General features: G+C 35.2%; 1 protein-coding gene across 1 annotated transcript in view; it reads left to right on the top strand.

Moving 5' to 3' along the window:
- The first annotated feature begins 5,545 nt into the window (after positions 1-5,545).
- Positions 5,546-15,474, top strand: part of LOC115925142 — a 28,631-nt gene continuing 18,702 nt past the window's right edge. Inside the window, exon 1 of the mRNA XM_030988441.1 lies at positions 5,546-5,981. Coding sequence (XP_030844301.1) covers positions 5,979-5,981 — 3 coding nt within the window. The 5' untranslated portion in view covers positions 5,546-5,978. The remainder of the gene's footprint in view (positions 5,982-15,474) is intronic.

Genomic DNA, 15,474 nt, shown 5'->3' with positions numbered 1-15,474 from the left:
TTAGGAAATTGAATATTAAATGGTAAGTTGAAGTAGACACGAACAAATATTTCAAGTCTATTTATTTCACTTTATCAAAAATATATTGAATATAATAAACAGTAGTAATTATTATAGCTAAACATACAATATAGACAACATAATGTAAATGATAACAGTTATAACAGAGAATACAATTCATAGGTTTGTGTATAAATAAGGGTATTTGAATTAACATATTTACAAAAGCATATGATTACACGTTATACTTAACGAATAAGAGCAAAAAATGAATTAAAAGATAAGAGTTACTTTTAAATTTGGAATTAAAAGAAAACAGCGTGGCATACAACATGCATAATCGTCGTTAAACAACATTTTCCCTCTGCGTGCGACCCATTTCACGCCTATTGGTTCTGGCGGGAAAAATTCTTAACATGATAATATGATGATAAGAATATTTATAAAGAGTTTTTTTTTTCTGTCCCTTTATGACGTATTGTTGACGATGTTTAAGTCCCACTCGTTAAAGCTGCTATTAAAAGTCGTCCAATTAAGACATGTTAGCCCGAATTAAGAAGCACTAATAAGGCATTGGGGAATTTAAGTATCATCTACGGAAACAGCTGGATAACAAAGCCTTCCTTTCTAATTGCTTTGACAAAGACGAAGTTTGTCGGTTAACACGCGATGAATTTCGGTTGGATAATAATACCTTTAATGTAGGAAAAACCTTGATTGAACATGTTTCCGAAATTTTTCACAAAATCAACTTATAAAGGGCAGTTTCAGTATCCGTTATAATGCCCTTAGATCTCAATTTCGGATTACGTAATATCATTATGTCATTTTTCATGTTGTAATATGACAATAATAATAATAACAATATTTATGAAGCGCAGCATATCCGTCTCTAGAGATGTTCAAGGCGCATACAAATATTTTAAATTAATATTCAACATACTTAAAGGTAGGCGTTACTACTGCAGCTAGAAGGGATTAGACCACACAGCGAGCCATCGAGGTCACTGTGACAGGTGGCTAGGCCTATCTCATTAACTCAGCTCTCATTTAACATAAGAAAAAGAGGATCATGGGGGACCAAAAGGCACCGATTTGGGAAGTTTTCTATATAGAGGGAGCAAGTAGCTACAAGTAGGACAGTGTGCCTTTAAGATTTAAGAAATATTAAATGTTAACTTACATTAGATGGAACTTCACGGTGCCATGATACATACACTGTGGCACAGTGTGATTATTCGTTTGCGTGCATTGTATAAAAAGAGCATTGAAACATTATTATAATATGATCCATATCACATAAATAATTAAAATTATCTTAGGTAGATTTGGTTGAAAGTCTCTGCAATCGTGTTTTGTGTGTAGCATCCTAACCTGACTCATCCTACATGTATAATCAGGCAATCACTCTATCAGCATATCTCAGTGGTCTAGTGGATATACCTCTTTGGATTGTGAATCACATGGTTTTAGTAGGTTCGAGTCCCATCGCGGCGCCAATGTCCTTTAACAAGTTATTAGACTATTTTGCCACTCTCCACCTTCTGTACAGGTAGAGATGAATTCCTTGAATAACAATTTTTATTAAAAAGGGCCCAGTTCTCTCTATTCAAAGCCGGTTTCATAAGTATTTTGCCCGCAGCCCTCTATCGACTCTTTTGGTGCGGAGGAAGAAATCCAATAATTTATGAGTCATGTTACAAATCACACAGTTTGGAGTTGAAACCATTCCAAAATGATGGTGGAATCTAAAAAAGCGTCTGAAATTATCTTTTTAGGGTGGATTCAACTTTGATAGCGTTAATGTCTACTCTATTTAACGAAAAGCGCTTTAATATGCCTTCCCAAAATTATTTTAAAGCCCCTCTAAAGTGTTGGGAGCCCCTAATTCGACAACAATTTGATGGCAACGTTTAACTTAAATCATATCATAATGCGAAAGAAGATTTCATTTTTGTAAGGAAGATTTACCCCAAATGTGTGTTTGAAGACAAATATTGATAAAAGAATACACAATTTTCTGTTGTACAATGACAGAAAACCTAAATTGTGTATTCTTTCATCAATAGTCAACTTCGAACATATTTGTGTTGAGCATCATTGCAGAACTGAGTCGTAAATGACATACTCTTTTACAGTATGATACAATTTAATTAAAATGTTGCCATCACATTTGTGGGGCTCCCAACATTATAGAAGGGCTTTAAGCTTCCAACGCCCCTTCCAAGTATTTAATCCGTGTCCGGCAGTGCATTTACTAGACTAGGGATTAACCCAGATAAATCAAACTTAGTCTTGCTGTTAAAAATAGAGACTGTAACCAAAAGAATACAGCTTATGTTATATCAGGACAGAATATTTGGAATAGTGGCGCCGCGTGAGCATTTGTCCTCCCAGTTCTGGCCAAATCTCCGATCCCGGCACTGTCCGTCTCTACGTGAGGTACATTACATACCAACCCCAAGGCTCCCACACGATACACAGCACGAGAAGTGGAAAATAGGGCGCCGATACTTGTTAATCGATCGCCCATCTCACCCGGCCGACCTCTTCTTTGTTTTAACTTCCACTTGTTGCGCGCAACGACGACGAACACGCACTCGGGACGTCATTCCGCGTCACAAATGGCGTACGCAGACATTAATACAAGGGGGCAGGTAAAGGGGGAGGGGGCTACCACGACGGCGATGTGTACATTACATGGACGGCAGTTGATATCCCTAACGCTTTGCAATTGGAAACACCAGTCCATCACCACATGTTGCCACTGATAAATAAGAATTGCGAAAATGATATCTATTCATTCATTATTGATTGATTGATTTATGCATTCATTCAATTCATTTACTTATTAATTTATTAATTTATTCGTTAATTTAGTTAGTTAATTAGTTAGCTAGCTAGTAATCTAATTCATGTTATTTTTACTGAGCGTGGAAGAGGGGGAGGTCTTACACCGACTAAACACTAAGTTTGTGTAGATGGGCCTTTAATAGTCACCTCCATTGATATGTCACATTCAAAGCCCCTCCCCTGCCTCTTCCTCTTCCCCCTCCTCCAGCGGTGGAGAAGTGGTTTGATCTAATAAACATAGATTTCGGGGTAGAATTCAAAACTACTTTGAGAAGACGGACTCCAACGCATGACGCTATGTGAATCGGTGAGGTATATGGGTAGAAAATCGAAATATTGGCCGGCTCGAATTTCAAGCCTTGAAGAAAATAAATTCACTCGCACGGAGATGACTTGTATTCCCGCAAAAAGAGGAAATATATTGTTGAGTTGATCTTGTATTTTGCATAATTATCCAAGGTTGAGTTTTGCCAGAAGTAAGCAAGCCCAGATTTTATTTCGTAAACAAAAATAGTATTTATTGTAATTTTAACATGCTTGAACTGTGTTCTTTACTTGTTCGGTCATAATGTATTTTTGGTTAAATTCCGAGAAAAATGAAGAATGACACCGACCGTAAATAGCACTACATAATCAACTTGCAAATGATCAGAACGAAATAAGGCAAGTAAAACAAACAAATAAACAATAAACGAACAAATACAATTCAATTCATTTCACTTCAATTAGGGTTTATTGAAACATGACTGGCAAATAGATGCTGATTTTACAGTGCAAGTAAAATAGGCCTACAATATCCACACACATTGCAACACGAGAAAAACATGCGAAATAGATTGAAAAGGGTACGCAAAATAGGTTACATTGATAAAATTGGACGAAAAAACATACAGACAAAATCTCCGGATTGTCGTTTACGTGATAAAAACAGTAATAAAAAAAGTATCCCTTTATTTTCGAAGCTGTGCGCGGAAAACAGTGCCTAATTTTAAAAAGCATTTTGGAAGTGGGGCATAGAGCTGACAGCGCACGATATCAAACCGGAAATACGACAATAACCATATTTTTGGAAATTATAATCATTTTTGTTATAAGATTGTAATTGTAAAGTATCCCCTTTTCGGCGATTCTATCTTTCAAGATCCCCCCCCCCCCCCCCGCCCGATTTAGCCAGTTATTATCATATCATGACGATAATATCTAATGGACAGAGAGACAAATAGGCTGTAATCATTAAAGATAAACTCCAGTACTGGTAAAAAAAAAATAATAATTCTCACAGAATCACACGAAACTTACACTGAATGTTCAAGATTACAAATAAATGACATGTGCCTAACAATTTTGGAAGAAAATGTATACTGGCTGAGTAATGAGTATAGAAAGACAAGGAAATCAAGGTAGTACTAGCCCCGACACCATGTGTGTTGTCCCATATATAGCTTTCTATGTGAGTGCTTGTTACTTTACCAAGACTCGGTCAAATTTATTATGATTTTGATGACTCCAGAACCTTGCAGTGCACATCAATACTTACATGCTACATGATCAACTGTTTCTGATCCTTTCCACACCTTTTCTTTCACAATGCAATCGCATTACCAGTACTAAAGTTTATCTTTAAGGTCTCTTTTAACTTGTTTTTGTTTGCCTGCTTAGATTTGTTCACATATTAAAGTGATTCGGTAACATTGCCTCAGATTCTGAAACAAGATCCTGGATTCAGCTCATGCTGCAATCATAATCAAAAACCTTTAAGTCAGCCAGGAATCCCATGACTTTTACAAGCCGATTGCCTGTCTGATTATCAAGATATTTATGATTGGAAATCGAAGTTTCATTTTTCGTTTTACTAACGGTTTTATAACACTACATTCCTTTGGGGAAAATGAGTAAAACCGGTCACTCAAAGATTTTAACTTTTTTGAGGCACTTCATGATCATTTTGAAGCGCAATATTTTTAGGGTTACAATTTTACACAATATCGCAGACACTGATAACACGTAGGGCCATGCATCTCAGATTTAACATTGTTTAACGATGCATTTAAAGCTTTACATATATACAATACATATTTAATTAATAATTACATAATATCAAATTTTCCTCGGCCTCGCTATATGTTTGCAAAATGGTGTTATTTTCCGGTGGGACCACCAGTTCGCCGCTTCACACGCAGACACGTTAATTCAACCAAATCAGGTGTCGGCGAATTATAATGCAATACACATGGACACTTACTACTATGTGGTTTTAAAAAGAGGCTCATTCAGTGACGTAACAACAATAACTGGGTCCAATAGAAATGAACATGTACATTGTATGTAGGTCGAAACGGAGGATTCTGACGGAGAATTCTAAAGGTCATTACAAAGTCGACATTGGAAGAGAACTAGGGGGAGGATAAGCAATATATAATCTAGATTGAATACACAATTCCTTATTCCAATTGCATTCCACATCAATCCATCAAACATCTTAACATTATGAGAAATATGCTAAGAGAGGTGGGGGAAGGATGCTGGGTTTAAAATGGATATATCATTTTGTGGAATTCCCTCCTCATTAATCCAGATGGCCAACTACTGTGTAAGGCATATTTATCTTTAGATGCTCGCACGTTTATCAAACGCACGCGTGAGCCCAGCCCCTCCATTGGATAAACTCATTTATGGGTTGCGCATCCCTTATCTACCAGCAGAAGGGGGATTTGCGTTTACCAAGTGAACATCTATAGCATCGTTCTCTAGGTGGCGTTTCGCACTTTTATTTCGGAAAGGGAATTACAATACAACAATGTTTTGACGAAGAGAGTCTTCCCAACGCTTCTATCATCCACTTAGCGGTTCTTAGGCATCAGCGAAACATTCTCTCGCATCAGCAGAAACGTCGGAAGCTCCTCAAGCTTGTTCCTCTTTTCGTTGTTTCTTCCTCTTGCACGGCGTATAGATACCAGGGGAGGACACTTTTGCTGCCACGTCGCTTTTTGGTGCTAGTTTTTTATTTTTATTTTTTTAATTCACGAGATGAACTAATCGGTGTCTTGATTATTGAGGTGACGTCATAAAGGCCTGGATGAGAGTTGGTCTCTAACGAACTACCGCTACTTCCAAACACATTCAGAATGGTAAGAAATGTTATTCCTTTTTGTATTTCTTCTCTACTGTGCTTTATTCATTATGTATCTTTTTTCGTATGATTTGACTTCATTATGATTGTAAAATGTAATTAATTGTTCCTATCATTCTTCTTCATGTATCATTAATGCCATGTGTTTCTATGATAACAGTGAACCTCTGTGGAAACAAGCTTTATCCATTAGGATGAATTGTTCACCCTATTTAAATTATTGAATGTACAAATAACTCAAACATGTTCACAAAAATGCCTTGATGCCACGATTGCTACTGCTTTCAAAAAATCATCTTAAGACAATTTAAATAGTTCTGTCTATCACATATCGAAACTTAGGAACATTACAATGACGTGTTATGTTATATTAACACGCTTTATATCGGATTTAGAATGAGGTACTGGAATTGCTCTTGAGTAGTTTTTAGAAAGTTATCTCGCTCGGGTTATGTGAAGAAATTAATGTTAAATGAATGGAACAGATATATACATGTTGGGACCATCAAATCTAAACATGTATATATTTAGTATTGAAGCATGTTCCCTCTCGTCAATAATATTAAAAAATAATTGTAACTATATTATTAGATGTGAGTAACAATTATTTAAAAAATGATACGATTACAATCAAACTGGGTTATATTGACAGAACAACTCAGTTACCTTTTAATTTTCAAAAACAACAGTCTGTATTAAATGATTAACTGTTTCTGCATGTTTTCAACTCAAGCCATACTGGCGACATTCACCACTTTCTGAAATGTAATAGAACAGTTTTTCCGAGTAGTCATTAATTTAAAAAAGAAAAGTCTGGTAAATCTTTGTTTAATCTACACAGCTTCACAATCACTGACTTCCTTCTTAAACACGGCTGCTCAACATTCTTGTTCATAGAAAAGAGGCGAATTTTGCTCTAGTTCACTTCAATGCTTGATTTGTATTAGATTGGTTGGATAAAGGATTTCGATTTAGTTGCTGATTGTGCTTCAAACTACTGGGCGGACTGATTCATTGTTTAGCATCACCCCGTTCGATGCACTTATGTATCACAACAAAATGACTTTTTGTTGGAATCTCATCAGCGCCTTTGATTAGGCAATTACATGTACATATTGGCGCTTTATTAAATTTCTGAATTGGATTGGATTGGAATATAAAATATATCTTAATAGTGATTAGTTTTTACTCACTTTCATTGTTGATTTTGAACAAGTTTGTATCTCATTATTGAAGCCAATCGTAGCTTTCTGCCTACTTATCTCTATTTTATTAATTCGTCTTCTTCTTTCAAACTTATTGCTGCGTGTCTACCATATTAAAAGAAAGCCTGTTTTCTCATTTTGTCTATATATTGGATTTTTCTTCAAGCATCAGTTGCATTATTTCAATTGTCCTTTACTTTAGATTTGTTTTTCTTCGCTTTTTCCTCTTCTAACTTCATTCATATTATTTCCTTCTTCTACTACTTATTTATAATATTATAATCATTCGGATCTTCTTTCTCTTTTTCTTCTTCTTCTTGTTCTTCTTATTCTTGTTCTTCTTATTCTTCTTTATCATTATAATCAACCATCATCATCTTCCCTTTCTTTATCATCCTCTTCTATTTTCTTCTTCTACTTCTTTTCCTTCTCATTATTATTTCATTCTTCCTATACATCTTCCATATAAAGAAAATCGTTTCCTTCGTCTTTATTTTCTTTACTTATTTCTCCCTTCCATATTTAATTCTTCTTTTACTTATGCTTAGTGTTTTTCTTCGTCTAATTCTTCTTTTTATACTTCTTCTACTTCTTCTACTCCTTCTCCTTCTCCTTCTGGTTCTTCTTCTTCAAGCTGAACTGCTTCTTAATTTTTATTTCCTATCGTTGCTGTTTTTTTAACATACAATTTATATTTTTTTCGTTTGTTACATCAATCATTTTTCTTTTGCTATTGCAATTGTTTGAATTCTTATACAATTTCCTCAGAAGTCCAATAAGAAAATTATTGATTGAAAATCCGCAATAAAACGCAAATATGACAGCCATGTTATTTTAAACAAAACTTATTGTCAGCATCTTATTATTTTGTTTTCATTTTCTATTTGATAGACAATTTTTTTCACATCTTTTTCTCGACTTGCAGTGCTCATTTTCTTCCCTTATTTATAGGCGATCATGTTTTTCAATTTGTGATGCTTCAATTTTTGTTCTCAGTAGTTTATTCGATAATTTGTGTCATTTTCATCATTTACATTTCGTATTATGTCATTTCAAGCAGCAGTCCAATATTTTATCTTACTTTCTATGTAAAATTGTTTGACTTCGATTTGTATTGAAATAAGTCTGCTATCTGTCGTCTCAAAATGTTGAATTCAGCTAATTTACGGCTTCAAAAAAAATCAATTTTATTCTACCGCTGACAAAAACACATACTGTACTTATTTTATAGTGATACCAAAACATCAACATAATTTTCAGGATTTTTCAAGTAATATGTATTCGTATTGAAAATGATGAATTGATTCAATTCTTAAACTTCCATTCTTATATTGATTTAATAGTAAAACACTTTCTACTCTGCACAAATTTTCATCACGTTTATTTACCTGGACTTATACTTTCCAAACTAATTAATCTTACCCTAGCAACATTTTCTACTCACTCATCATGCTAAGAGTCTTTGCCGAATCCTTCCCCATTAAGGTAATGATAGATAAATGATACCGTGATGTTAGGATGACAGGGGTAATCACTATTTATGCGGGTCCTGCAATTAATGTTAGTATAATTGCCAGCTGCACACTTATTACAACTGTAGGGAGAGACAAAATTTCTTCAAATTTGAAATACATGTATGACAAGACTTATCCTAATTGTTTAGACCAAATGCTAATGCCACATATATAGATGTGCAGACCCATGTACACTTTAATTCATCATGAAATGGAAAAACCGCCGAGGTTTTTCCTCATCATACCTGAACGAGCCTTATAGTCAGGTATGTCTCTAAATTCAATTCTATTGGATCCAAAACGATAATGATACTCTATAAAAGATGTTGAGGGTCGGGTTACTCGAAAATGTGAAGAAACAAATTACTAAGCTTTCTCATTCTTTGTTATGCGAGTGTGGCGCAATATCATAGAATAAATAAAATGTCCTCTGAAAAAGATGACTCATAATATTTCTTCATATAAACAAAAACACATGTATGACAAGAAATATATTGACTGTATAGATCAAACGTCAATGCCACAGAGTTCAATGTACACTTTACGTCATCATAAAAAAACGCCAAGGTTTTGCCGCGTCATTATATGAACGAGCCTTATAGTCAGGTCTGTCTCCAAATGCAATTCATTAGGGTCACATAGATACTGGTGCTTTATAGATAGATGTGGATGCAGAGGGTCTTTAAATCTCGCATATGCGGAAGGATTGTCTCCAGGGGGTGGTTCATACTAAACCAATTAGATCAAAATATCCATATCATTCTTTAATGGTTGATTAAAAGTTGAGTGATTGAAATCTAGTTCCTTACTCTCACGCTATGGGCATAGACCTATTTGCTTTTTTACTTGGCCTACTATACAGGTCTGGTGACTGATTAACATTATCCATTCAAAAGTGTCGGAGATACCCCTCCCCCCCCCCCTTCCCATCAAGTGGCGAAAAATGATAGAAATAGAGAAATAACAAGTGATAGATACTATAGATAGGACGAGGATAGCTAGAGAAGAAGATAATATAAATATTATGAGGAGGGCCTTGTCCAACGTCAGGATGAACTATAGCCTGATAGATAGATAGATAGATAGATAAATAGATAAATATATAGGTAGGTATATAGAAAGATACATAGACAGACATAAATCGTGGATGTGCTGTTTTGTAGTGTTCATGCACTTGATTCTTAAACCCTAAGGTTGAGGGTTCGAATCTCAGCCCGTTAGTAACGACTTTTTGGCAAGGCACTAAAATCCACATTTGCAACTCGCAACCCAAGTGTAAATGGGTATGGCAATTGATGGGTGAAAACTAATTGTAGGACCCTCATGAAGAACAGCTAATGCTGATATGGAGTCTCTGGGTAAACACAATTATTCGTATTGATAATATGGATAGATGAATATATATTTATATTCAGTTTAATCGATCACATATAATTATTATCATTGATAATATAGATAAATATATATTTATATCTAGCTATAGATTACTTTTCCATCTACCTATATAGATGGATATATACAAATCGATAGCTAGAAGAAGATGAAAGGAAACTCCCCAATCGGCTGGCTTTATATAACCCGTATTTTCCCCCTCTCTGATGTTAGCGCCCCCACCCAGTGTAGATGGACGCTTGGTCATTGCCATTTAACTAGATGCTTCGCTTGTATTCTGAGAAATAACGCTCGTATTTATTATAATCATTTGAAGGAAAACAAAAACTCCATAATAGGCATAAACGTCACTTTGTCACTTTGCCACCATGACTCTGTGCAAACTATCATTATTTTTCTTTTAATAAACAAAATGAACAAAAAAACAAATGGGCAGCAAAATACTGCCATTATCGACAGAACTAGGGGATTAGGAAGTTTCAAATCATTATCATCTCTCTAACTCGTTGCGAGTCTATGTTATACTCCGCATTTCTAATCCATAATGCCTTTTAAATCTACCCTCTGGATAGGATGCTTCCACGCAAAGCACTTTAAACAAAAATTGTTTCCTGCTCTCCGTAAGTCGTTCATGGAATTAAAATTGTCACTGGTATTTGACTGATTTATGTTTTATATATTATAAAATGCTTGTCGTGTGGCTATTAGGATTACAACTCATTGCATGTATACATGTACCTTAACCAACTATCGTTGCAATTTTTTTTTGGAGAGAAGGGGCAGTTCAAATGGAACAAAGATGCTCAAAGATGTACTAAATACCCCTTGCTCCTAAAACATTGTATTTTTCCGTTCCTTTTCTGTCCTTCTCACATCTACCCACTTATGATAGAGACAGCATTACTATTAAATAATTATTTTTTTCTTTTTGTATGTAAGAAATTGATTTAAAAAAATGATATTTGATCAAAACATAGTACTGACCATCAGAAAACTAAATGATAATAATTGTAATGAGGTGAGTTAGTGCAGATAATGATGATGATGATGACGATGATGATGATGATGACGATGATGATGATGATGATGACGATGATGATGATGATGATGATGATGATGATGATGATGATAATTATAGCAAACATAAAAACAAGAACAAGAACATTAGTAATCATTATAATAATAATAATGATAATAATATTGATAATAATCATAATTATAATAATTATAACAATGATGGTGGTAATTATAATAGTAATAATAGTAATACTACTAATACAAATTTTAATGATAATAATGATAATGATAATAATACTATTAATAATGATAATAATAACAAACATAATAGCTATGATTATATTAAATATTTTTAAATGCTGTAAGAATAACCCCTAATAGGACTTGTTTTTCTTCTCTTCACAACAACAAACTGTTTCGTGATGGCATCAGCTGGTTCCTTTGTTAGGCCCTTATGTAATCACTTAATCCTTATGAGATGCAGATAATTAGTTGATTGGTCCATAGAGCTCTCAGTAAGAGTCTGCTGTTACAGCACATGTTGTAAGATGTGTGGTGAAGCTATTGTTCACGTTTTGCAACTTCTATATTCCATAACAAAACTCTCATGTCTAATTATAAGCCTCCCTAATAACAGTTTCTGCGTAAGCCTAAGATTCAGATCTGCCATTAATTTCCGTTTAAGCTGCATTAATTTGTAAGGATAGCAAAGGCATATATGCAGGATTTGAATTTGAAATGAACATAGAGACTAATATTAAGACACAGTGACAGTAGGAAAACAGAATGATTAAGAAGGGAGGAAGATGGAGAAGAAGAAGAAGAAGAAGAAGAAGAAGAAGAAGAAGAAGAAGAAGAAGAAGAAGAAGAAGAAGAAGAAGAGAAGAGGAGAAGAAGAAGAAGAAGAAGAAGAAGAACAAGAACAAGAAGAACAAGAAGGAGAAGAAGAAGAACAACAAGAACAAGAAGAGGAGGAGGGGGAGGAGGAGGAGGAGGAGGAGGAGAAAACGAAAATAAAAAGTAGTAGAAGGAGAAGAACAACACCAACAAGAAGAAGAAAAATAGAAGAAGTAAAAGAGAAGAAGATGAAGAATAAAAAGAAGAAGTAGAAGAAGAGGAGGAGGAGGAAGAAGAGGAGGAGGAGGGGGAATAAGAAGATGAGGGGAAAGAAGAGAGGATGGAGAAGACAAAGAAAAAAAAAGAAGCTGAGAAGGCTTTCAGATGACCAAAATTATCCTGGATATTTCGCCATGTTTAGAGCAAAGTAAACGTGTATTGCTTATATAGCGCTTAATAGGTCGGGAATGTCCGAGTTTCTAAGCGCTTTACATTATCCCCGGTCATCGGATTCTGGCTTGCCCACACACAATGTATGCACCTTCTCCACTCCCTGGGGAGCATTCCAACAAGAGCTACTAGGCTCAAATTGCTAAGCATACCACATTAGCTTTCGCATCCTACCGGGTACCCATTTAACACCTGGGTGGAGAGTGGCAAATGTAGATCAATGTCTTGCCGAAGGACATTAGTGCCGCGGCGGGACTCGAACCGCGGACCTTGTGATTGTCAGTCCGGTGACGTATCCACTCGACCACAACACCGAAACGTTTGAAACGAGAACATTCTACAGGAATAAACAGGAGGTCAGACAGCAACCGACTTTATTTTGTCAAACCCTAAGGCATTGTTCTCTCTTCCTATCAAGCGACTGTCCCGATAGAAGATAACAAATTTCTATTATTTTCATATCATTATCCTGGCATCAATTAGTCATTTGTAACAATATGACCTTTCCGGTGGGGATTATAAGCAAACTTAACCCAATATGATGTCATCATGCCTACAATAAGTCAAGCGAGTCCGAGAACAGTGGGGGTAGAAGTCCTAACGTTACGAGTAAGATTCAATTATCATATATCAAACCCATTTACAATAATGTATATACGGTTCAAATATTCTGCGATTTTTACTAATATTGAACGGTTATGGTGGGACTTGATAGAAATCATGCTATTATTGTTGGGTCTCCCTTATTAACTCTTATCCTGCCACAGGGCTAATCCCCCCAGTGCCAGATTTATAACGAGATAATCGGATTAACGCGATGGTACTAACAATAGAGCGTGCAAAGCACTAGGCACAGTCCAATAGGCATGAACAATAACTGCTATTACGAATGTTTGCTAGCATGCAAGAAGCAGCGTAACAATAGCGTGCAAGCAGCCTCATGGCAGGCTATGAGTTAAAGCGCGATGTTTGGACCTTACGATAGGAGTAGGTGCTCACCATTCTTGTCTGAACAATTGTTGTAATTATGTTATGCTCATGCATATTTCAAAAGAATATCATTAATAAGAAAATAGAGATTGCAATTACAGGTAATGAGAGTTAACCGTGTATTATCTGTATAGCGTTTGACAATTTCAATTTCAAAATCGAAAATAAAAAGTACCCGAAACGATGGTCATGACTGTCACGTTTAACGTCGAAACACTATTGTAAATGTAAATGTAAACACCGATTCTTCCTCCCTCTCTCTCTCTCTCTCTCTTCCTCCCTCTCTCTCTCTCTCTCTCTCTCTCTCTGTCGATGTTTGACAAATACAATCAGCCGATGATGATGTGGAATTCGCTAAAAAAAAAAAAAGAGACAAAATAATGTCTTTCATTTCATTTCACCTAACCCTAAGTCATGTACATGCGTTCTCTCTTGTCGATAGTGAAAATGATCGGGTGCATGGGGCTTATAATAGATTTGCAAGAAAGAGGATGAAATATGGATAAGACGTAGGGTGATTTATCGGTGACTCGTGATCCGAATCAGATTAGTCATTCGATGTACACTCGTGTTAAAGAGAAGATTGAATTCTGGGAAGAGGTGACAAATGATTTGTGAGCGTTATCATTGGTATTATGCAAATGTGGAAGAACATCAGATAAATCATGTTCCCTGAAAAGCATGGCCCTTCAAAAGCTTTCATATTCTAAATATGGCATGTAACATCGTGAAAATGGGGACGAATTTTTTCGCCATGTGTTCGTGTAGTCCCATATACATCTTTTTGTGTACAGTGCTTGTAACTTTACCAAGACTTGACCAAATTTCTTATCATTTCGATGATTCCAGAACCTAGCAATACTTATATGCTAGATGATCAACCTTTTCTGATCGTTTCCACACGGTTTCTTTCACTATGCAAAATCGCATGACCAGAACTCAACTTTATCTTTAAGGTTCAAATAGGGTTTGTAGAATATAGAAATCAAATTCATAGAAAAAATGAATAAATAGGACATCCTTTTTATATTGATATAATAAACCTGTATTAGGGTTATCTGTATGCCTATTATCGTAGCTTATACTGTTCAAAAGATTTAATGAAAGAAGTACCTAGATCATGCATGGAAAACTTGAAATAGATGGGTAACATCATCATTCATTGCAATTTTCATTAAGATAATGATTTATTAAGGTTTATTAATGATTGTATTCCGGTTGGATTTCCTTGTCATCATGTCCTTTTAGAGATCCTTTCTGATGTCTATACTGATTTTCTTGTTAGGCTAATTGGCTCCTTTTCTTTGAAAACGCAGTCCGAGTTCGTGATAGATAAATGATAATGATATATGTAAGATGTGTGTCACCTCTCTATGAGTAATATGTACGGTGATGGATTACGTAACAAGGGCTTAACAATAGGTTCTATATTTGTATAAGATGGAGAGTTTCCTGAATGGTACTTCTGTAATTTAATGATATTATATGTTTCGCTTACTTGCTTGTTTGTTGATTGCAACGATCATATGAAATTTGATTATTCATTTTAACCGTTTTTGAGTTTTCTTGTATAGTTATTTAATTGTACACTTACGTTAATCCCAAACTGGGTATTTGATTCACTTTTTGTAATTGTATCTTAGCAATTTTTTATAACTGACGAATTTTGAATTATTCATTTGTGAACTTATTTTCTAAACTAATTTGTAATGTACTTGTAAATTGAAGAAAATCCAAATTACATGCATGATCTCTATTCCAGTTATTTTGATTCGTTTTAATTCAAAGACTATGTGAACACCCCCCCTCCCCCCATGCCCCTAATATTAAATACATAAACTCCCCTTTTTATTTAAAGAAAAAAGTACTTATGGTTGTTTTAGTTGATTAATGAAAGGGCATGCATTTCTACGACCGTCAGCCACGAAGTGCCGGGTATATAGAGGAATGTGTCATTTAAAAAGGGGCACCGCCCCTTTTGCGCACCACGCCTCTACGCTATTTTCTGCACGCTTGGGCATCCATTGAGTAACATTTTGATTTCATTCTGTTCAAGATTATCATGAGTATCCTTTTGTTTTTTAGA

This window comes from Strongylocentrotus purpuratus, unplaced genomic scaffold (genome assembly GCF_000002235.5).
Source record: "Strongylocentrotus purpuratus isolate Spur 01 unplaced genomic scaffold, Spur_5.0 spur5_scaffold_17, whole genome shotgun sequence".
NCBI classification, from domain to species: Eukaryota; Metazoa; Echinodermata; class Echinoidea; order Camarodonta; family Strongylocentrotidae; genus Strongylocentrotus; species Strongylocentrotus purpuratus.
The sequence above is the reverse complement of the archived record's forward strand: the minus strand, read 5'-3'. Positions and strand labels throughout refer to the sequence as shown.